The following is a 24,368-nucleotide window of genomic DNA, read 5'->3' as shown; positions in this document are numbered from 1 at the left end:
AGATAAATAAAGCCGGCGATGGACAGGAGCAGTTTACATGCATCATTAAGATCGAGAAGGTCAACAGGAAAGATAGCATCTCCGGCTCAAGCTGACAGCGGAGGAGGAGGGGAGAACATGGGTGGTGAGGGGAGTGGAAGAGAAACTGAAGAGAAGAAAGGGATAGAGAGAGAGAGCTGGTGATGATAATAAATGGGAGCGAAGACATAGAGAAAGAAAGAGAGAGTTAATCAGAAACTGAGTGAGCACCACATAAAAGTAATCACATATTACGGCCAATATTAAAGTAATAATCCATGACGTTTTCATATAAATAAATGTCTGTTTTGCTACGCTCTATCACCAATGGATATAACACAATAGTGATTCAACCTATATCCAGTTCATGAAACCTTCCACATTTGCTGTTCTGAACACCCGGTGTCTGGTAGGTCTTCCCTGGGCAGCGGCAGCAACAGCGTTTTTTTTAAATAAATAGAAGAAGAACTGGGTAGTTAGCATGAGCAGCGATAGCCACCATGGCTGAACAGACAAAGAAAAAAGCGACACTTACAGAAACTCAAACTTCATCAACAGAAAATTTAAAGCAAAAGACGTCACAGTACTGGACACACTGTTTGCAATGAGTGCTTCGCGCTAAAAAAGTCCCAAAATTGTAAAAAAGAAAAAAAAAGGATCTCACTGATCAACACTTCATCAAGGAATGGCTCAGAACTTAATGAAATAACTCTGTAAACTAATCAGTATTGCGCTCATTGTTTACTATGGGAATATTGACCCAAACTAACCACCAAGCTCTACTTAGTTTTAATATCCATTTGTAAATAAAGTTTCCAGTGTTGATGCATGAATAGCTGATAAACTGATATAACAGATGTTAATATTCTGTTTGAGTGTCAAAAGCCATTGGGGTTTTCCTCTGCTACTGCTGTTTCAATTACATAACTCAACCAATAATCCCAGAGAAGAGGGGAGATAACTTAAAAAAAAAAAACAGAGGGGAAATTTGCATTTCAGTCTATCAAAGGAGCAGGGGGACAGTGATTCATCACCAGGGAGATTGCCTCTAAAACTGAGGTTATAAGGTCATGATACACTCGCCTCAAACTCATCCCACTGTTGGAGTGAGATAGTGGAGTAACAGTTCATGTTCACACTCTTCAAGAAAACACTAGACCAGTGGTTCTCAACGTGGGGTCCGGGGACCACCAGGGGTCCTTGAGGGGGTTCCATGGGGTCCCCAACAAATTGATGAATTGTTCAATTTCAGCATTATTTCATTTACAAGAAGTTAACATAATTAGAGAATGTAGAGGAATGACTGTTTTGGTCATAGTTTCACTGTTATCTCTCTACCTACAGTACAGATAGTCATGGAATTCTGGACAAAATCATATCTAACAATAAAAATATTGTCAGATTTGGGTCCGAGAGACAAAATCTTATCAAATGTGGGTCCGTGGCTCTAATGTGGACTAAATTAGGGGTCCTTGATATGAAAAAGATTGAGAATCACTGCACTAGACACTGTTTAGGCTTGTGATGTTGCGCTGTAGTTACAAAGAGGCTGATTTCCAATAGCGGTAGTCACCGTATGGTAATGTTGTGTGATGCTTTATTGATACTTTATTGAAATGCTGTTTCCACTCACTCTCATCCACTGGGAGGTCAGAGAGCAGGTTCAGCTGGTTGAAAGTTTTGCTGTGTATTCAATTGATCAGCAAGCAGTGGAATTTGGCAAGCCAAAACAGTCTCCCAAAATAAAATCCTAGCAGGACATTGCTTTGATTGTTTTAGTTTAATTGTATAATTGTATAACATCATGGCCTATGCATTCCTGCCTTACTTTGGCAGCATTCACACTGCAGCTGAAAATGTCTCAATTTTTCCCTTACATGTAACACAGATCTGATGTCTTCAAATCAGCGCGAACGTCAAAAAGCTACATAGTGATGCATTTTTTCAGGTCAGATCTGGATCACTTGGATATGTTTACAAAACTGGATCCCAACACATGTGACGTACATGCAACTTGTATTTGACTGTTTAAATTTGAATTTGTCAGTATTGCCATGACAATAAGTAAATCAGGACAACGAGACGCAACAATGGAAATAAGAGGAAATAGCCAACGTTTTGGGGATATCTGGGGAGACGCTTCTATTCAGTCAAAACTCGAAGGCACATAATGGATGTGACTTCTTTTGTTATTGTTACTCTGTGCATGCATGGGTTTTTTTTTTACATCACTGTCAGTTCATACCAGTATCCAATATGAGTTACATGCACGAATAAATATAAACAGGCATCCAAAAAAAAAAAGCAGCAATATGGAATTGAGCATGAAGGTCTGCGGTTTGAATGTAGCCTAGACAGGATAAGCCCATCTCACAAGAGTTGCCACTACTAAAACACTGCCAACACCACCACCAGTGAAATCAAGGCCTTTCTAAGTGATTGACACCTAGTTCATCCCCCTAATCATCCATTCATCCCCTCTGTCTGTGCTCCAGTCCGGGGAAGCTGCTGGATGTAGATGACCAGTACTACCAGGGCCTGTCCTCCAGCAGTTCCACTTCCTCCATCTCCAGTGAGAGAAAAACCCCCAGCATGCCTGAGAGGAGGCAGTCTGTGGAGCGAAGGAAGTCCATAGAGAGGAGACGGTCCATGGACAGGAGACAGTCCCGGGACAGGAGGCAGTCTACGGAGCAGAGAACAGCTGTCGACAGGAGGCAGTCCAGAGAGAGGGCCGCCTCCGAACCGGAGCCTCCCAAACCACCAACCGCCAAAGAAAAGAGGTACACCATCGATGTATGTGAAACTGTTATACAACTGAAAAGTCATAGGTTTGATCCCATTCAAATTGTGAATCCTGATATTCATATTTTAGTTGGCTAGAAAGCATAGCTGTACATGAATAGCAATAGCAAGGAGCTTGTGCTTGTCGAGATCCATGTTTCTATGTATTCAGATCGTCCACCCGCCTTTTTTCAAAAACGCTCCGCCTATGTTTTGCCTTCCAATCAGACAAAAGACGGACAGTGAGGGAATCATATACGAATTTCACACGTTTCATCCGTTTCTGTCCGGCCGCTGCCTGAGACAGAGCCACTGCACATGATAAATGGCTGCTGGAGAGAGTAAACAATACATATGAAAACCTTCCTTTGAACGTGAATCTTTTCATCTGTTTTCCCTCTCTCATTCTCTCTGTTCCCTGACTCAGATCTTTCAAGGCATCTCTTGTTCTCCTTTTTCCATGTCTCTGTTTTGCCCTCTCTCTCTTGCCGAGTTTCACTTTATCTCCTGCGTTGCGTTGACAGGCGCTCCGTTCCCAGAATGCCCTCTACAGAGAGTCGGACTGACGACAACCCGTACGACTATAGACATCTACTGAGGAAGACCTCCCAGAGACGAAAGCTCATCAAACAGTACTGAGCACAGGACTGAACTTCTGGCCACATAATCTGGCAAAATCAGAAGCACGACGCTCACTATGTGGCAATTTATCATGATAATTCATATCATGGTGTGCGATAATCCACACATAAACACATGGAGTATTTAATTCATCGCAGCTTCTACATGGGTTTTTGCAGCTTTTAAGTGAGGTACATAGCATATACTGTAGTTTGATGTGTTTTGGACATTATTGCACTCACTGCATTATATACTGCAGAGTCACATGAGTCACTACCAGGCTAACTGTTTTAAATCCAGCACATTATACAGTAGAGAGGTCATGGGTAACTGTAAATAATAAATGCTTTCCCTTTACACTTTTGTAAAGATTGTATGTGCTGTTCAGCTGTTTATTTTATGGTGTTGTTCATGTTTTGGATGTAACTTGGTGAGGGTTAGGTCAGCAAACTGCCTTGTTGTAAATGAGGGTTTTATTTATGTAATGTGTAATGTAGACAGTAATATTTCTCATTCACTGTTTTGAATTCTGTTGCTTTGAGTAATCAAGGTGATTTGATTGGGGTTATTTTTTTGTTTGTCTTATATTGTGTTTGAGATTGATCATATCCATTTAAACACCAAATGTCATTTTATAATATCTGTAGATCATGTGTAAATACACCAAGGAAAATAGATGATTCCAGGCCATTCTCTCACACTTGAAGACTTTGCATTTTAATCACTATACACATTTTGTTGGCAGAAAGTTCAGCTTCAGGTTCAGCCTCAGTGTTTCTATCCTGTTGTATCATGTTGTAACACACAGTCTTTTATTGCTGTAATTTCAGTATCTACATTTTGTCCATTTAAATATATGCTTTATCAGATTCCTTGTGCTATTTTATTTTATTTTTTTAGTTCATAAAACATACTGCTTCAACTTTACTTTTGGGTTGCAGTTAAGAGGTTTCAACATTATTTTTCTTCCAAATTGTTCCAATTTAGTTTTTTCTTGATAACAAACAGATGTCTGGTTTCTCATATAGAATTGGGTTTTGGGGTGTAGAGTAAACTCTGCTTCAAAATACTAGAGCTCAGTTTTCATTTATGGATAATATTTGAATCCAATACTTGAGGAGAACCCAGCCTATGCATTTAAATCCCTGTGAGATTTATTAAAATTTCCGAAGAAAAATGTTGCAGGAACCACTGAAGAAAAGGGGTTGGGTTAGGTGTGTGTGTACAAAATAATGTATAATTCAAAGCAATCCATCATTTTCCGAAAAAGCCATCACAACCTGCCTGTCAGTGTGTGTGTGTGTGTGTGTGTGTGTGTGTGTGTGTGTGTGTTAAATGACATCTTCCTATAAACTGCACTCCACTTGAATTCGAGTAAATCTTGCAGGAGTGAAAATGAGCTTCTGTATCTTGTCATCAAAGCAGCCTTGTGAATTCTTCTTCTATTCTTTTCCATATTGACTTGAACATTTCTTTGAGAGCCAACCTCTAACCTTTATGTGACATTTAAAGCAGAAAAACCCACAGGGGTTGTTAGTGAGTCGCCAGCAGTGCGCTGACTGCGCACACTGGCACCAAAACGACAACATGCGGCCAAATAAATCCTGACAAACACCGACAGCAACCACCGACCAGAACAATGCGCTGTTGGTTTCTGTTCCCTTTGTGAAACCCATAAACAATCTCAGGAAGGAACCGTTTGTTTGGGCGATGGTCAGCTGTTGAAGGTGAATTTTTTTGCGCAAAATTACTTCGCAAACGACTTTTACTTTAAGTAATGTGCTGGGAATTACGACAAAAGAAAGAAAAAATAATAATCAAATGATTTTTGAAGGTTACTAGCCTATAGAAGTATCACAGCTTTAAGTCTGTATAGGAGTTATTATAGGGATATTGTAGTGATACCTTATTATGAGCTAAAAAATAAAATCAGTCCGTTTTGTCTTTGGACTCCAGCTGATTTTGGCCCATGCTGCATAAATCATAACATAGCCTATAGATACGGCTCGGTCTGGTTATGATGCCCGGAGGCTCCGTTTGCTCTCATTCATGGTTACAAATGACAGACGGAGCAGACCGAGAGAGACGGTGGTAACGCGTTAGTCACTCACGAGTATGAGAATTACTATTAGGCTACAATTGAAGTAACGAGGTTAGGCTACAGTTACCAAATAGCCTATAATAAATAAGTCATTCCTTTTGTTACCAGCCCTCTAAATATCAGATTGATTTGATTTATCCAAAATCTCCAGCTTATCCCTCCTCCTTTCTTCATAATTAGTCTGTAAGCAAATTTAGTTGTAAAATGGCAGAAAAGTTTACTTTCTCTACTAGGCTATCGTGCAAAAACAACTGACATCAACGCTGTTTAGTTTCCCTGATCATCCACAGGAGAGGTGAGTCCTGGGGAATCGAATTATTCCCCATGGAAATAACAAGTAAAGGAATAATATTACTTTTGCGATGAGTATTGGGTAATGCGTTACTTTTGGGGTAACGAGCCCCCAACATGGAGAGAGGAGGGAGCCATGCGCACTTATTTTACCCAAGTCTCCTCGCCGCCCCAGTGTTTCCTCTACCGGAGGGGGACAATTACAGCCGCCAGTCGCCAAGAAATAGGTCTGCAATTGCTGGGCAGATGAATTAGTTGGCATTCACTGTCTGCACGATGGGAGGGAGGGAGGGAGGGATGGGATGGGATGGGATGGGAGGGAGGGACGGGGGGGTAAGTTTTCAGCAGCTTGTAAGTTGAGCACGGAAGGGACAAATGTTGGGAATGTATGGAGTCACGACGCACGACGCAAACCAGTTCGTCATGACCTGAAGTGAATCACGATGGGATTTCTTTGGTGACGTGAAATTTAGGTTAGATGCAATTAGGGATGGCTTATGCCAACAGCTCTAACCTATAGCCGTCTATTTAAACCACTTTTTCCCTCCAGCTCATTTGGCTTTTCTTTTATTATTTCGATTTGAAATGTAGTAGCCAGTATTTGAATTTCCATTAAAGGGAGAGATTTCTCCATAGACCTTTGCGCTCTGAACTTAGACTCTGCCTTGCACGATCCTCTTTTTCCAGTCTGTATGAGGAGAGCAGAGAGCGGCTGCGCTTTGCGTGGAAGCGCTGACTGACAAGTGCGCCGGGTAAGTCAAGTGTTTGCGGATTTCTCTGGGAAGACGCTGCCTCGTGCAGCCCGGCTGTGCACCTGTGGACGCCTGCAGAAACACCGGGGACGCCTTGTGTGTTTTTTTTATTTTTCTATTTTTTTTTTCCAGACGAGGGTCGTTGTATTTTTAGGGCTTTCCTATAGAGCGTGTGTCGGATGCACGGCTGGATTGTGAGCAGTCGGAGAGGTCTGGGCAGATTCAGCACCACCGCTTTGAACAGCTCCCATTCGTCGCGTGTGGATGGGCTCTGTAGGTCTCCGTCTCTCCTGCAGCTCCTAACTACCGGCTACAATGGCATCACACGGTTTCTGGTCTCTTGGCGGAGATAATGCGGGGGACAATACCGGGAGTCAGAGCCCCAATACGCGTGAGTGGCTTTTTTTTGTCTTCAAACCACCTCTGATGGAAAATTAATTGTCGTTTCCAGTGCATTGTCTCCAGCCAGCGTCCTGCATTTGATGATACACTGTCATTTCCACCGAGTGACAAACCAAACAGGCCCGCTGCATGTTGTCGATGCACCTGCTTTACTCATATTTCTTAATTTACCTTGCAAGAGGCAATATTCACCGTAGGAGTGTTTTACTCCAAGTTGCGCGGTGCTCGTTGTGTTTCGGGTTTATGGCGCTATTCTAAAGTTGGACTCTCCATGCACTATTCGTCCTTATTTGATTTATCACCTCTCTCTTGCAGCCAGGGCTTGGTGCCAGGCGGCGGCCCAGAAATTATCCGGAGGCATTGGATCGAAATTATGTGGTATGTTGGTTCAGAGGGGAGAGGGGGGTGGGGATGGGAGATATATGCCGTTATTTCCATTTATTATATTTACTGCTTGGCCTTGCTGGTGTCAATTCAGCTCAGTAAATACCTCGTGCTTTGTTTAATAATAATGATTTGTGATGTGCAAAAAGCTCTGCTCAATGTGGGAGAAGTGGAGAAGCCGGCCGAGCCGTCCGTCAAACAGGCGGAGACAGCGGCCGAGACCTGCGGCTGCAACAAACCCTGCAACTGCACTAAAGCTGCTGTGGTTTTCTCCGATCTCTATTCAACAGGTACAAAAACCACACCGCAAACCTGGATTTTATCACTGTCTATAAGGCAAAGCTTGGCCTTGTCCGGACACGGCCTCATTTAGTCTATTCACTGCCAAAACAAACGTTTACGATTCAAGCAATAGAGTCGGCTAGGCTATTAAAATCCTTTTTTCTTAAAACAAGTGGGGAAAAAACATCTGGTAGTGAGTGAGATGATTGCATTGGATCTAATAAAAAATCGACTTTTTTAAAGAATTTTATGTGTAATTTTCTTGACATTAGTGCAGGTGATCCGCCTTATTCTGCCTTGTTTCCACATACCTACCTGAAACAAGTGAAACTGCGTTGGAAACAAATGGAATTCTCTCATCTTACTCGCAGAACATCTCACTTTTGTGAGAAAAATACGAATTTAAGACTGAATATCTACATGTAAGACTAAATGATTTAAGTTGGACATTTTTTGCAGTGGTGGAATATTTCGGCGGGGTCACCTTCAGCAAAAATCTGTTGTTCTCAGGTGTTGAGCTTCGTAAGGCTGCTATTCAGACACAGGATTGTTAAAGTAAAATATAAATACCTGGGTCTTCTTTCGGTTGGTTAATTCACGCTTTTAGGCCTATATTTTATTGCAAAATTATACTTAGCCTATATGTTCCTATTTTAGAGGCCTATGCGCAGCTTAATGATGCATGCAAATAGCTTTAAATACCCATTTCTAAAGAATAAATCCTTTACTACCAAGCATTACAGGAAAAGGTACATCTGCAGGTAAAATATTAAAACGCCTCTCCTGGTTGTTTTGCAGACCTGCTGCCTGCCTTGAACGGTGACACCAAAACAATGACGTTTCTGCAGGAAGTGGTGGATATTTTACTCGCATACATCGCGGAGTCTTTCGATAGGGAAACGAAAGTGATTGATTTTCACTATCCGAATGAATTGCTTCAGAGGAACAACTGGGAGCTGCAGGACGAGCCGGAGACTCTGGATGATATCTTGATCAGCTGTCGTGCCACTCTCAAATACGCGATCAAAACAGGTAGGCTTGGATGTAAATAACAATAGGTTTCTCACTTTAAAAGGAAGCGATAGTCGTTTCCTATTTGTTTTTGTAAGATTATTAGCCTGCATTTATTTGTTTTCTGATTTAAAAGCTACATCACACCTCTCGTTCCTCTTGACTAGGCCTAAATTTCGGCCTGCTGCCTGTCTTTGCGTTATCATTATTTCTTACTCAAATTGAACATTTAATCCCTTTCGAAAAAGAACTACAGGAACTCTATAATGCATTTTAGAAGGATACTATACAAATAGCCTATGACAGAAAAAAAAAAAGTAAAATATCATGCAGCTGCTATAGCTAAAAAAAATAAACCATAGAAAATCATATAGGCTAGTAATATCATAAGTGATAAATAATACCGAAAAGATCACTATAAACTCACTACAGAATACCATAGACACACTATAAATCCCTATAGGAATATTATAGGAATATTATAGCCATTTTTCGTTTGGGATTCCTCCAGAAATCCGTTTAGCGAGGACAGTTTTGGCAAAGATTTCCAAAAAGAAACAAATAAAATCTGTTTCAAAGATTGAATGACACCTCGAAAGCATCACTGGAAAATGGTCCTCGTTACCTCTCGGCCATTAGACCGATAAATACGGTGATGCAGTAAATCTGTTGAACCACACAGGAGATAATAATAATAACCAGGCCAAGTCCATTATTCTCTCCTGACTCCTGACCGCAGCACTAAGGAGAAAATTTACGACAACAGGACGGGACGTCATTTATCCCCTCCAAAACAACAATAGGTGTGTTTTCTAACGAATTTGGCCATGATGAAAATGCTGCTCTATAGTTCTCATTGAGAATGGGCAATGAATGGGAAATTATGTGAATTATCTGAATTGATGTGAATTAGGTGATCATCATTAGGCATCACAGCCAAAGAGATAAACAAATAACAGTCACTTCATGTTTTCAGAAAAGCATTAAGTTCTCTTTCTTTCCTTAAAAAGATCTTAACCTCCTATAACTTACACCAGTTTGAAGCTACTCAGGATGATATGGTAGACTGCATATTATAGTATATTATGAATTTATGTCATAAAACAAGGTGGACTTGGGAGTGTTTACCCTCCACTGCACTCTTGGTTATCCATATCACACAAAACACTATGAGTGTTTCTCAAGATGATTAAAAAAAATCACTGCAGTTGCATTGTTCCCTGTGTGACCTTTTGAATCTAATATACACTAAATTAGATCCAATTTGCACAAACCTAACTTGAACTCAACATAAAAAAACACATTGCAGCATTTCAATTTCCCTGACTCCAAACAGAGTGTTAAACTGCAGCCATCTCACACACACCCCCCACCCCCCACCCCTCTCTCTCTTCTTTGCTCCTTTTCATTCAGCCCACCCCAGGTACTTCAATCAGCTCTCTACAGGATTAGACATGGTTGGCCTGGCAGCAGATTGGCTAACATCCACCGCTAACACCAATATGTAAGCTGCCTCATCACAATCTAAACAGTGATAATGGTAATGACAGTGAATTCCATTTCCGGTCCATCCATATGCATTCTGCTCTGCGTCTGCACAGGCTGATAGCGGCTCTTTTTTTTTTTCAGTCAATCATGGCAAATGAAAAGGGTGAAATAAAAGGCACAACCCCCCCCCCCTACCCCCCTCCTCTACCCTCCACCCCCCCATCCTTTTACCCCCACCTCACCTCTTATCCCCATGGGGATTCAAGGGGAGAAAATTAGCTCTGAAATTAAATTCAGCCTAATCTGAAGCTAATTTTAGTGTGTGTTGTGGGTGATAAACTCTGTGAGCGTCAGCCTTGGCAACTGTGAGACTCTGCAATATAAGCCCTCTGTTGACACCGGGTTTTTAAAATTATTACAGTTTATGTGAATCAAAGGCATGTATTAATTAAAAATATATATATCAGGAGGCACATAGTGGAAATTCACTGTGTAATGCAGCAGGGACAGTGGAAGTGTAGCACTTCTGAACAACAGACAGTACAGTCAAGTTTGTGAAGGGGTTGTGTGCTATTTGTTGAAAACAATGAATGTAAATGTACAAAAAGTTAATATACAATCTATTGATTTGTATTTAATTTTGTTTAGAAGCATCAACTGAAAGTAAGATCATTCTCCCTTCAGAAATTAAGGTGTAATCTTTATATTCAGTGCTAAATGTAACGTTCAAGGGTAATTCTACAGTTATAGTATAATAATATAGTTTTCCTCTCTGGATTTTGCAATATTATGTGTTCTTTCTCACTCTGTAAGAGCTCAGCAGCTAGTTTAACCCTGAAACATCAATTTCCATAACACCTACCAAGCCTAAATACATCCTGAAACCTCCAAACTGCAGGGAGAATAAATATCTGTTTTTTGTGGCGATGAGTCATGACGCATTGTGTCTTCTTCTCGCTGTGGGCATCTGGCACCATGTTTGTGTAACCTGGCCCCATGTGACGTCCCTTGTGTAACACAGGTTCACCTATGAGGTGGCTCCTGTCTTTGTGCTGCTGGAATACGTCACTCTGAAGAAGATGAGGGAGATCATTGGCTGGCCGGACGGGCGAGGGGACGGCATTTTCTCTCCTGGTATGTTAGGTGACGCCAATCACTCACACACCCCTCTGTTTCCCGGGAAAATGGAACGGCCTGTGTGCTGTAATGTGTCAATTTGCATTTCGATGATATAAATGGAACAGCCGATTAGCATAAAACAATTTTCTTTTTTTTGACTTCATCCCTTCCAGTCTTTAATGTCTCCCATGCACTTCTGGTTGACGCAATGAAGAGTAATCATTGGAGAATCTAATGTCAAAGAAGTCTCCCATGATGAGATTCTCTAGCAATGTGCTTGACATAGTGAGACATTGTGGACAGTGAGCTATTGCATTAATGTGATTTTGCATGCTGTGTCATCTCTGATACGCTGTGTACAAACAAAGGAATTTTTTGGGGGTTTCTTCATTCTTAGCATGCATGGGCTTTTTAAAAAAAAAAATATCTCTTACGCTTTCGTGTCAGTAAGAAGCTGAGCATCACACCCATGAGGTTTGCTCGTTATGCCTGGTGATGTGGAGAGACGTGCCACTGACAGTGAGTGATGGTGGATCACTGAGCGGTGAGCGTCCTGTCTGTCCTCTAGGTGGTGCTATTTCTAACATGTACGCCATGCTGCTGGCCCGCTTCAAGATGTTCCCCGAAGTGAAGGAGAAAGGAATGTCATCTGTTCCCAGACTGGTGGCCTTCACATCTGAACATGTAGGCAGCTTTAACATTTCAATATTCTCCTTTTTTTTTTTTTTTTTTTTTGAATGGTTGCTCATTTTGTTTCATTTCAGCTCTTTAATGTTTTAATTGCTTTTTCATTTGGTAGTGATCCATCTCTTCACTGATGGAGAACATGTGTATGGTTGGATCAAATACAACTGAATACTGGACACCATTTTAATTTAACACATTTTTTTATCAAATCAAAAAGATCTTTTTTAAACAAGAATACAGTGTATTTTCCATATCTAAAAGAAATGTCTCATATAGTTTTGGATACCTATTCCAAAAAAAAGAAAGGCTCTGAGACTCTGTAAACTGCTCTGTAAACTGCTGGCACCTAGCAGCAGCTGTTTCTTAGATGGAGAAATGACTCTGTGTCACATTCACACTGCCAGAGCTGATATAAAACCGACATTATGTGTGTCAGATACAGAAAAACGCAAGGTGAATCTGTCTGCTGCAGCATGTCATATTTCTCAGGACCTTTGAAAGATGCTGTGAGCAAAATCCAGTAAACAACACACAAACCTCTCACAGTGAGAGCTGTCTTCCCAAGTTTCACTCTGCATTTTCTCATTTCCCCTGCTTTGACCTCAGTACAGCAGAATCAGGCCAAACAGGCTTAAAAATAAACCATGCTGCTGTCTAACAGATATTTCAACTCAATCCCTCTCTCTCGTTCTATTATCTTTCAGAGCCATTTCTCAATCAAAAAAGGTGCGGCGGCCCTTGGCATCGGGACAGAGAGCGTCATCTGCATCAAAGCGGATCAAAGGTACAGTCGGCCTCTGATTTGATCGGTACAACTGAAAGATAAATCATTAGATGTCAATGTGTGAATTTACAAATTCAGGTAACAAAAGCTTTTGTTTTGTTTTGCAGTGGTAAATTGATCCCATCTGACCTGGAGAGGAGAATACTGGAGGCTAAACAGAAGGTAATATGACCCACATTAATATTAGATATTACTTTATACAGCACTGACTATATGGTACTCACTCAGCTGAAACCATGGCGATGGTAATGTGGTGATATGGATCTGGTAACACACCGGCATCATTATAACTGCATCGGCAGGTGCTGTGACATGGAGGCTCTGCAACATTACTGCAAATGAACCACAAGAGCTTCATGTGCGATCCTTGTGTTGTTTGTGCTTGTGCAGGGTTTCGTCCCTTTCTTTGTGAGCGCCACCGCCGGCACAACGGTGTACGGAGCCTTCGACCCTCTCATTGCCATCTCTGATATCTGCAAAAAGTACAACGTCTGGATGCATGTGGATGTGAGTAAAACAGCTTGACAAGACTGGTTTACAAGACACACTGAGCTATGTAAACAGATTGTAACCCTTCTTGGTGAAATCTATGTTCCTCTAAAGCCTGTTCTCCATTTTAAAACATATTATTACCTCAAACATGTATGATCCGAAGTCTTTTAGTAGGGGAACACACAGGACTACTGAGCTTACCAGTGAGGTTTGACAAATGTATTATATCTGTCTCGCCTCTATTGCTTTCGCTTGACCCAGATAGGAGCTAGCCATTTCCTATCTAACACTGGAGATTAGAAAAACTGGAGCAGAGGCTGTAAATCATCTCCTCCCCTGACTTTGCCATCATGGGCTCTCTCACTGAGAGAACTCTATCTATTAATGAAGGTGATTTAGGCCTGACAGGGGGACACCTCCATTAAGAGACATAAACGGCCTTGTCCATCATTTCTCAACCAGTCGGGATGAAAAAAAAAAAACACAAAAAAAACACCCTGCTATATTTTGGCACCTGCTGCATTTATCGGTATATGTGCTTTGGTGGGGGCAGCTCTTCGTTGTCACAGTGTGTTTGGTGGCATTTTTAACACACTGGAGTGAACATTATGAAGCGATCGTGGTACAAGAGGTTGCGAAATCCAACAAAGCCTGAAAATACATCTGAGGAAGCTGTTGACACTTGGGTTGGACCGATTTGGGTTTTTGAAGACTGATACTGATACCAGTGTTTAGACTGAAGTTGCCGATATTTCGTGCTGAAATTCTGTATCTTCAAATTTAACCATTTTCATGCCCAAAATTGCAGGGATTCAGTGTTTCCCTCAGAGTTTTATTCTTGTCAGGGTGAAAAAACATTTAGACATTTTATCATGGGACATTAAAACTCTCCACTGAAACCTGTGACTTCTTTTAGCATTAGCAGCTCCTGTACCTCATCTATTCAATGGTAGGGGAAACTCTGGGATACATTACTGCCTTTAAATTAAGAATTAATTTACAAAAAAACACATTATTGAGCACTTCAATGAATAAATAAAATCTGTTTAACAAAAGTAAAATGTCATTGCAGCTTCATGTTTTTCTATAGCTGTAGTCGGGGAGGAACCTTCATCATATCGAAATGGACGACACTGACTAGCCGATATCCAATATTTAATAAAAGGCGAATATCAGCCTGATATATCAGTCTAACCATAGTTGACACCCCACTGCCTTGATGTGGTACTAAATGACCTGTAGCCTACAGCCTAAGCTCTATTTATAACATGTCTGATGAACATTTGTCTCCTCAGGGTGCGTGGGGAGGAAGTCTCCTCATGTCCAGGAGACACAGGTGGAAGCTGGATGGAGTTGACAGGCAAGTGCCATCGATCTCAGCTGGGGGGGCTGTCTGTTTTTTAGGTGGACTCAAACTGCGAAGCGTTCGAAGTACAGGTGCATGATGGGTATTTTTGTCGTTAACCGCAGGGCCAATTCAGTAACATGGAACCCGCACAAGATGATGTCCGTCCCCCTGCAGTGTTCTGCCCTACTGGTCAGAGAGGAGGTAGGCCTCATCCCACTTACAAAATACCGTCGTCACATACATGTTGATTTTATTTCATTCCAATTCAACTGAGGACTTGGAATTCAAATTTGAAAAAACCCACAGGAAACAGAATTGGAATTGAATTGGAATTGGAAGTTGAATTTAATTCAATGAAATTCTGTGAAATTCCATGTTTTTTTGTTTTTTCTTACCACATATCTGAGATTACCCATGGTGTTATATATTATCAATACTGAACGTCTTAAAATGTTAAAGGAACTCTTCAGGTTGTATTTGATGCATAATTTAATGCATTGATTTATTTATTTAACCTTTATTTTACCAGGTTGTTTAATTGAGATGCAATCTCTTTTTCAAGAGAGACCTAATACTTACATTATGACTGAATATATTTGATTTGTTGAACTGTCTTTTATTTGATTCATAATTTTTGATTTATAATGTTTAGCAAGTCAAGACAAACTCTCTTAGAGGTGGAATTTCATGGAATCCAATGGAATTCACATTATCTTTCCTTAGAGCTGGTTAGCTATAGTTATTCTATTATTATAGTTATTCCAATTCCAACTCCAGGAATTGAACTGGAATTTACCATGCATTCTCAGTTTAGTTCATGAATGGCTCCAACCCTGATAGAGGACATAGACATAAATGTCCTGCATCCCGTCTCTCACAGGGTCTGATGCAGAACTGCAACCAGATGCACGCCTGCTACCTGTTCCAGCAGGACAAACACTACGATCTGTCCTACGACACTGGGGACAAGGCGCTGCAGTGCGGACGCCATGTGGACATCTTCAAGCTCTGGCTCATGTGGAGAGCCAAGGTACGGACTGCAGTGGGAATTTACTCTCCTGGTTATACGTCTGCATGCATCTCTTAGAATTACAAATTGACTATGTGCAATATGGACTGATGAGGATGAAGCAGGTGACGGTAATAGTATGTTTTAGTGATAGAAATCCCAGAAAAAATATGCCTCTGGCAGTGAGGTTAGGAACCAACATCTATATTGCAAAAACAGAGATGCAATCGTTTTCAGGGCATTTACGAGCATTTACGCTTTTGTACACCAAGCATTTTTCCTCTTTCAGCCAAACAAGTATCAATTCAGGAAACTGTGGAAGTTTTAATGTGACTGAAAGACATTTTGCCACAGTACAAATTAACTGAAACATGCTAGGATTTATCCCAAATTGCTAGATTTAACCAAATGCTTTATTTGGTCTTTTATTCAAAATCTTGGATGTTTATGCTCAATATGCTCTTCAACTCAATTTTATACTATGATATGCATATTACAGATGTATAAATGCCAAGAGACTGAAATAAATACAAATTCATGATATTTTTCTCCAATTATCCAGCAGAAAAAAATGATTGGTTGCAGTCTCCTCTTATTTACACAGCTGCCCAGTAATAAAGAAAATATCTGCAATCACAGAAGCTCTATTGCTTGTCTTGCTTTAATCTCTAACATAAATAACACTGTTTAACCTTTTCATTGACAGGGAACCATCGGGTTTGAGGCTCAAATTGACAAGTGTCTGGAGCTGTCGGAGTACCTGTATAACAAGATCAAGGACAGAGAAGGATACGAGATGGTGTTTGATGGAAAAGTATGTTGACATTTCACTTTTTTCCTCTGTTGAAAAATACAATACAAGGATGATTAGCCCCAGTCACATAGTCAGAAAACAGCAGCTAACATTAGTCCATGTTGCCTCAGTATATTCAATGTCACTTATGGTTGACTTGATTGGCAAGCAGTGTGCTATTGCTTTGTGTTGGATGAATGCCATTTTTTCCCCTAGCTGTCAGTATAATGTGCTGCTATTATGTCTAATGAATAGCATAATGGCCTGTAATTGCTCATATGCATATGAATAGCATGGTTTCTGAAATATCCCCTACCAAGCAAAAGTGCAACAACAAAAACATACGTGGTTGCGACGGGGTTATTAAGCTAAAAACCCCTTTTTATGAAACGAGTGCTTGGACATCCAGAGTCATTAGAAGTGAAAGGTCTTCAGTGTTTCAAGGCTTTTCTTTCCCCGCTGAGTCACTAAGGCTGAGAGCATCATAACCCAGAGAGTGACAGCAAACAGCCGAGTCCTCTGGGCATCAGCCAGGTGTTCAGCTGGCTCTGCCTCCCAGAGAGCCATCACATCAATCTGATGTCGAATACACTAGCCCCGAACCGGCCCAGCTGTATAAATGAGGCTGGTGTGCATGGCTAGTCAGCTGTTGGTAATGAATACTTTTCCACTTGCAAACAGGCAGCTTGTCTCTAGCAGGGCATCTGATGCCAAATATATAGCTGTGAGGCTTCCAGACTCAGTGTTTATCTGAGAATGAGCCAGCCTACCTGTCTGATGCTGTGGCCACCAAATGCATTTCCTTGTCAAGATGTGAATTGCCTTTTTCAAACAGAATCCACTCCAGCTTGATAAATGGATGGAGCACGACCACTTTCAGCACTTTTTGCCCATTAGATTTCAGTAGTGGATGCCTGGCACACTTTGCATCATGGCTGTATATGTTTGTGCATATACACTACCAGTCACAAGTCTGGACACACCTAATTGAATGTTCTATGTTTTTCATTCTCTTCAAGCCATTTTGATCTAAAGGCTTATGCTTAAATGCTAGAAATGTGTTTTTTTAGACAAATATAAATAGTGAAGTTGATGCCTATGTATGAATTTCTTTCCAAAGCCTTTGCCCTTCCATCAAGGCAAAGGGCGGCTACTTTAAATAATCTAAAATATAAGATAGTTTTGATTTGTTTAACACTTTTGGTCACTGCATGATTCCATTTGTGTTATTTCAGTTTTGATGTCTTTACTATTATTCTAAAATGTGGAAAATAGTAAAAATAAAGAAAAATGTGCATACTTTTGACTGGTAGTGTAAAATATATGCGTATCTGCGCATGTTTTTGATTTTGCGTAACTATTTCAGCGACAGCAAATGGCAGTTGAATCCTCTGCTGACTTGTGTACTGTGTGTGTTCTCCCACAGCCGCAGCACACCAACGTCTGCTTCTGGTACCTTCCTCCTGGGGTCCGCTATCTGGAGGACAAAGAGGAGAAAAAGAAACGCTTGCACAAGGTGGGTGAGCGGAGATAAGCAGCCTGGCTACAGTATCTACCCCACACACCTTTCATCTGCCCTGCAAGCCCCTCATTCATATCCAGCTTGACCATCACGTCCTCCTCGTTAGGCACAAACTGGCAGTCAAAAGACAAATCCTTGGCCGTTCTTGGGCTTGGAAATAGTGACGCTCGTAAAATAGGATGGTCTATGATAGATTTAGGCTATCATAGGCCAGGTTTAGGGGGAGTGAGTGCATTGGTGGGGAGTGAGGCAATTCACAAGGAGGCGGCTGCTGTGGCGGCCATTCAGAGGAGCCCACAGCAGCAGGGGCCGACTAATTGACAATTAGGACAAACAGATGGTGTGCGTGCCAGCCATACAAAGAGCTCCCTCTCTCTCTTTCTCTCTCTCTCTCTCTCCCGTGTCCTCTCTTTCTCTCTAAAACCAACAGCCATAAATCGTTGCCATCTTTGTCACAGCACATCAGATGGAGAGGTTTCCCTTTGTTTTCCGAAGTTTGATTGAAAAGTGCCCGGGGACACGCTCCGCTGGACTGACTGTTTAGCCAGCTTGCTCTTTTTCTGCAGACTCTGACGCTGAGATTGAAGGATGATGTCATGTTGCCCGATTAGCACAACGAGGATCCCAGAGAGAAAGGTCCAATTTGGAGAAACACTCCTCATTTTCCACTTAATGGCTACTTTTAAAGGCCGACTGGACAAAAAAAAACTGGAAAATTGTCAAATGACTGATTTGAGGGAAATTTGCAGCTGCTGATTTATTATTTTACTGAAATTGCAGGCTTGCCAATTGCAACAGGACACCTGCAACAGATTTAAGAGGAATGACTGTAATTATGATGTGATGAGAACTGTGGAGCAGCTTATGGTGCGAGCCAAAGCAGTGCAGCCTCTCCTTTTACACCACTCACCAGGCCAACAGACCGTTATTGTACAGTTGACACTGAAACCTGCTGCTGCATTGTTCGCTTATTCCAAAGAGTGAAGGTGTGCACTATTGGAGAAAAAGCCCTTCTTGTGCCTTCTGTGCCTAGAGGAGTTAGTGGAGTTTTCAAAGTTTCAAATTTTTCATCTTAATACCCGCAGATGTATTAGAACTCTTGCTAGATTATGCTGGACCTCGAGGTTATGTGAGTCACTGCTAACTTTAAGCCCTTAAGCTGTAGTTTAGCCTCGGTAAACTGTCGCCTGGAGTTACTGAATGTTATGTGCATATGCTTAAGTTGAATGTGAATCACAAAAATACACCAAGTATGGTCATTTCTCATTTCTAGCAGATCCTGTAACTGAAAGTAGTAGACACTAAATAGAGACAGTAAAACATACTACAATGATATTACAAAGATCCATATCTTCCTGTGAAATGTTTTGCCCTGGTAGAATAATGGGAATAATGCCTAATAGTCTGGTGTTAGCCAGAACAAGGAGTGTGACTTTCAAACTTGTAATTAAATCTGCCACAGCTCATCAAAGGACAGAATCCACACTGCCATCGAGACTCAGCTGAGCACAAAAAAACACAGTGACACCTCTCAACTTGGCAGTGGCAGTCAATGTACTGTGTACCCAGTTGGTGTCAGATTTAGTTGGTGTAAACTGTGTTTGGGTGTTAGCAGCCTTGGGACGTGATAGACTACATGCACTAGGATTGCAGTAATCTGAGAAAAACGTGTTACAGTGACAGGAAAAACAAAACAAAACACAGTGATCAGGTTACAGACTTTTCCAAAAGTAAAGCTGTAACATGAAAACATGCCGTAAAATGGTATTCAAATAGTCAAGACAAAAGAAAATGAAGGCGTATGATTGGTCAGTGAATAATACAGGTGAAGTTAAATTGATTTGGCTTAAGGTGAGTTAGCCATGTAGAGGAGCCATGCATTTCAAGTTAGAGCCATGTAGAGGAGCCATGCATTTCAAGTTAGAGCCATGTAGAGGAGCCATGCATTTCAAGTTAGAGCCATGTAGAGGAGCCATGCATTTCTCTGATAATAGCCTCAGATCACTCACTCACTCACTCACTCACTCAAATCTACTCAGGGAATTTGTTACAATTCCTCCAAAGTGTTAAAATTAGGATACAATCACACCTACAGTTTGTTTTCTTTGGTCCGAACCAGAGTGGAAAAGTGTTCTTTGTTGCATTTCTATATTTGGTTCGTTCAGGTTCACACTGCCCAATTAAGAGTGAACCAGAGCTTGTAAACAAAAGTCACAAGGACTCACAAGTAGCTTGTTTATTGGACAGTTTAAGTAACCTGTCATCCTGCCAGGTCAGAGTGTTGGCAGCAGGGAGAGGAGTCAAAACAAACCTGATTCCAGTCCCTGTAACTTTAGCTAAGCATGATGGACTTGTCTGCACTCTGTGCTGTAATTTACCTTATCTGATTTTGATACTGCAGTCATTCCTCTGCCCGCATATTGATGAGGCATTTCACTTCGTCTTAACTCCAAGTTTGCCCTCAGTTCGGCTTTCAAAGAATGAGTAGCTGCTGGCTATCAGATGTCACATCCGTCTCCTTATACCCATGAAACCTTGCGTTTTGAGGTCGTTTCCTGTAGTTTGTTCGAATTACGTTCTCGCTACTAATGAACTGCACCACAGTTTATTTGAAAGAGGACTGAGACTCATTTTCAGGTGTCTCAGTGTGGCTATTTGGTTCCACCCCAGGTTCTAATGGTATTGTTTTCACCTAATGAAATTAACCAAACTGAAGAAGTAAACGCTCCAGAGTTTAAACAAACCGCTTCAAACAAACTTGGTGTGAACTTCCACTTTTCTGCATGCCTTTCTCCTCTCTCTTACTCAAAGGAAACAGTCCTAATGTGTGTTGTATGTGTTGGCTGTTGTCAGGTGGCCCCGGTGATAAAGGCCAGGATGATGGAGTACGGGACGACCATGGTCAGCTACCAGCCCCAGGGGGACAAGGTCAACTTTTTCCGCATGGTGATCTCAAATCCCGCTGCTACCTTCGAGGACATCGACTTTCTTATTGAGGAGATCGAACGGCTCAGCCAAGATCTATAAGACTCATCTCACCAAAACCTCCTGTACTTTCCCCCTAGACGGATGAAATGTTTGTCGTGAATGTACTGGTAATCTATTTTTTTTTCTCTTTCCTCCAAAGTCACATATTAAAAAGTATATTTGAGAAAAAAGACCTACAGATATATCCATATATTATGTATTGTAGCTTTGCCGTGGGCCGCCTGGGTCCGAAGCTATGTAAAAGTGCTTCTGTCTGCCTTTCCTAGTGTAGAGTAGTGTAAGTGATGTAACTTTATATGTATTTTTGTGATATGAAACGCTTGTGCAATAGGTTGATGAGGAAGAGTTTATTTTTCAATCATTCTCATTTGCCGGATATGTTGTTAAGTGCCAGCTGTGGTTGTGTTCTATTGTAACCTACATTTTAAACTTACTTATGGTTTAAAAACAAAAAAGCACTTCACCTTACCTCAGCTCAGTCAACTGCCTTTACATCTGCACATACTTCAAGCAGTGATTTTGGACATACTTCTCTTAGGATGATAGACTGGCAGCATATAGCGGTACCAGGACATGTTAAGTAAGAATCCCAACCCGAACATGCAATCATATGAATTTGGCAAGGAAAGGCAAGGAAAAAAGGAGATGAGGAAAAGTGCCTGGTTGTGGAAGGAATTAATTATATTATTTCCATCAAAATTACACAAAAACAAGGTCAAATCATGCTAGTTTGTTAATTTCTGGACTATTTATGCAGCCATGTCCGTCATCGCACATCATTGACAGGATGGCCTGCAGTTTGTGATGCTAATTTAAGATTGTTGTACTTATTACTTCTAAATACTTTTTCTCTGTCTCACTGTTTTCTAGTGTATTTAAGATGGTGTAGGTTTGTTGAACCCATTTTGTTTGATGCCAACAGCTAACGCACATATCAAAATGGGGACCATTTCCGACCCGGCTGTATATTTAGTGTGCTGTTCATGTCATGCTATGATTTACAATATGAACGTGGTGTAACCATGCCTATAGACGGACATGAGGCAACTCGAAGGACTTACTAGATGAAGAACCTCTTATCTGCAGTGCTAAACTGAGAGAGGAGTGAGAGGAGATTTGGTCAATGGCGTTATTGTTTTTAGATGAGCACTTAATGAAAGATCCAGGATCTTAAGAAACTGGGAAGAGGGGCAATAATGGTGTTTTGTTTGAGTATAGGAACTTCACCAGACTTGCAGCTACTGTATACCTGACATCACTTGCACTAAATCATAGGCAAAGGCGGAGCATTCCTTAGCATTGCAATTGAGGTTTCTACTTTATTCATTCACAAGCAATATTTGAACATGGGTCCAATCTATATGCCCTGCAAATATGAATAGAAACAGTGAATTCAAGTGTACAATAGTTAATGATTATCAAGTTTCCAGACAGTTTAACAAAACGCACAGTAGTTAGCAAAAAAAAAAAACACAAACAAAAAAAACAAAGCTTTGGTGGGCTAGTTGATGGAATGTGAACCCTGACTTGCCAAGCAGAGGTTCTGTAGCATTTTCATTAGATCAAGTTAGAAAAGCACAATTTGCTCAACATGGTTGGTCAGTGTACAATCACTTTTGATCATAGATTGTAAATAGAATTTCAAGATGTCCTAAGTACATATCTTTGTGTATACATAAGTGTATATAAGACATATAACCAGAGACTATTTGTGAGGTAAAGTTATTCATATTTTCTCTATCCAATATAGATTACCTGTATTTTCATCCTGTTAGTCCAAAAGGCTTTTTCCTGTGTGTATGTATGTCAGATACTTGACTTGGTTTGTGACTATAATAGCTATTTCAAAGAAAATGTGTTTCAGGGACTGGCTTTAAACTCACGGTTTAAGAAATTGACAGATTTCACCTTGAAAAACTTACTAGTCTTACTCACCGAGACGTAAGACTCTGGTGTTTGGATTTTAAATGAATATGCAAAGCCATTTTGACTCTGAAGCCCTGTGTTTTTTGTGCACAAGTGATACTTGACAGTATGTGCCAATGTGTACCTTAGTGTGTTTGTAACTGTGTTGCCTTAGTATCAATTGCCAGTATTGTCTAGTTTTCCTCCGAGGGGAGGTTGTGCACTTTAGAGTATACACATGACCTAATAATGTGCAATGTCCAATGGGTGTTCATAAGTTGATGTTTAAAAAAACCCACACAAAAAATGTAACTGAGAGTCATTGGTCTGAATGTGTAACGATTCAAGGGTCTGTTGAAAATGAAAGTATCTGGTTTAATTTAAAGATCTTTTCCAGTTTGTAGATATTCTAAAGCTTCTTGTTTGTTCTAAAGCTTCTTGTCACATCCTAACAGAGAGTAGCCTACAGTTTTAAAAAGATTTTAAAAAACGCCTCCTGAGAAAACACGTCTGGTGTTGGCCCTATCTCTCTCTAGTCATCTCCTAATGAAAATTGGCATACACACTGTGACACAAACAACATCGGCTTTATTACGGCGACAAAGGAATCTCACTGTGGTAGTCTTGGAAAGCCAGACATTTTGTTTCTCTTGCTGCTGCTGCTAGACTTGCTTCCTTTGCACGTGCATGCAATGCCTTGCCTATCCAGCTTGTCTGATATACAATCTCCTATATATCTCTCTCTCTCTCTATATATATATATATACAGTATATACAGTATATGTAGCTCCTGTAATTAGCTTTAGTGTCCGATGAATAGCTTAGCTCTTAGATTAGTGCACTGTCGCTATAGCCTTTACATGTGATCTGTGTGTCTTTGGCTTCCTGTAAAGTTTCTTGTGCCGCAAGCATGCTAACCTATCGCCTCGCATTATAATCCTCTCTGCGCTCTATCTGACTATCTCTATCCTCTGTCTTTCTCTTCTGCTTGAAGTCTGTTGCAGCTCAGAACGTAGAACACTATATCTAAATGTGTAGTCCCCAAGCATGTCTCTCTGAAAGCTCCTCTCTACTCTGCGCATATATGACCTTTCTCTCTTTCTCTTTAGCTTAGCCTTCTAGTAGCAATGACATATCCAACAATGTATCCTAACGCTTTCCTCTTAAGGTTTCTCGGCTACCCGCTGTTGTTCTGTTTGTGTCTGAGATGGTATGTTGACTTGTGTCATGGTGCCACAACATCAGTGTTTTGGATTTCGTCTTGCCAAATGATTACAACAATCTGATTTTCTGAGGCCCTTGATTCCATGCGATGTATGAGAAAAATAATGAATAGACCCATGTTCGATAAGTTTGGTCATCCAAAAACTAGTCCAAAGCACATGCAGGTGTTAGTCTTTAACAAAGCAGTAAAGAAAACACACAGTGGTTTCTTGTTAACAGGAAATATTGTTGAAATCTCTAGTTCTCCGAGTGCGGTTCATTTTCACTATATATGGTGCAATTCTGGATCACATATTCTGCAAACTACTGTGCTAGCTTCACATTCATTTGTCCTGAACTATATGTTACTCTTGGGGAAATACAAAT

The 24,368-nt window shown here is 40.8% G+C and overlaps 2 protein-coding genes across 2 annotated transcripts in view; both read left to right on the top strand.

Moving 5' to 3' along the window:
* The window catches only part of myo3a (myosin IIIA), a 66,990-nt gene extending 62,716 nt beyond the window's left edge, over nucleotides 1-4,274 (top strand). Inside the window, exons 38-39 of the mRNA XM_071541785.1 lie at nucleotides 2,514-2,798; nucleotides 3,324-4,274. Of these exons, the coding sequence (XP_071397886.1) occupies nucleotides 2,514-2,798; nucleotides 3,324-3,438 (400 nt within the window). The 3' untranslated portion in view covers nucleotides 3,439-4,274. The remainder of the gene's footprint in view (nucleotides 1-2,513; nucleotides 2,799-3,323) is intronic.
* A 2,605-nt stretch (nucleotides 4,275-6,879) lies between these two features.
* Nucleotides 6,880-20,912, top strand: gad2 (glutamate decarboxylase 2). The gene is made up of 16 exons (XM_071541782.1): nucleotides 6,880-6,955; nucleotides 7,282-7,344; nucleotides 7,500-7,640; nucleotides 8,431-8,664; nucleotides 10,057-10,147; nucleotides 11,153-11,265; nucleotides 11,819-11,934; nucleotides 12,642-12,721; nucleotides 12,829-12,883; nucleotides 13,112-13,228; nucleotides 14,509-14,573; nucleotides 14,684-14,762; nucleotides 15,442-15,591; nucleotides 16,277-16,384; nucleotides 17,790-17,879; nucleotides 20,739-20,912. The coding sequence occupies exons 1-16, from the start codon at nucleotides 6,880-6,882 to the stop codon at nucleotides 20,910-20,912; spliced, it is 1,752 nt and encodes a 583-aa protein (XP_071397883.1).
* Nucleotides 20,913-24,368: the final 3,456 nt, after the last annotated feature.

The sequence above is a fragment of the Centroberyx affinis genome, unplaced genomic scaffold (genome assembly GCF_046629955.1).
Source record: "Centroberyx affinis isolate AG114_WGS23_722 - 3 ecotype Tasmania unplaced genomic scaffold, CSIRO-AGI_Caff_v1 ptg003958l_1, whole genome shotgun sequence".
Taxonomy (NCBI): Eukaryota; Metazoa; Chordata; class Actinopteri; order Beryciformes; family Berycidae; genus Centroberyx; species Centroberyx affinis.
This window is presented reverse-complemented; position numbering and strand designations above follow the sequence as displayed.

Excerpts from the sequence above, each read along its gene's own strand:
- gad2 (XM_071541782.1), top strand. The coding sequence starts at position 6,880 with ATGGCATCACACGGTTTCTGGTCTCTTGGCGGAGATAATGCGGGGGAC. Across the intron at positions 14,574-14,683 it reads AAGCTGGATGGAGTTGACAG|GGCCAATTCAGTAACATGGA; the intron begins GCAAGTGCCATC and ends CGTTAACCGCAG. Across the intron at positions 15,592-16,276 it reads GGCTCATGTGGAGAGCCAAG|GGAACCATCGGGTTTGAGGC; the intron begins GTACGGACTGCA and ends TTTCATTGACAG.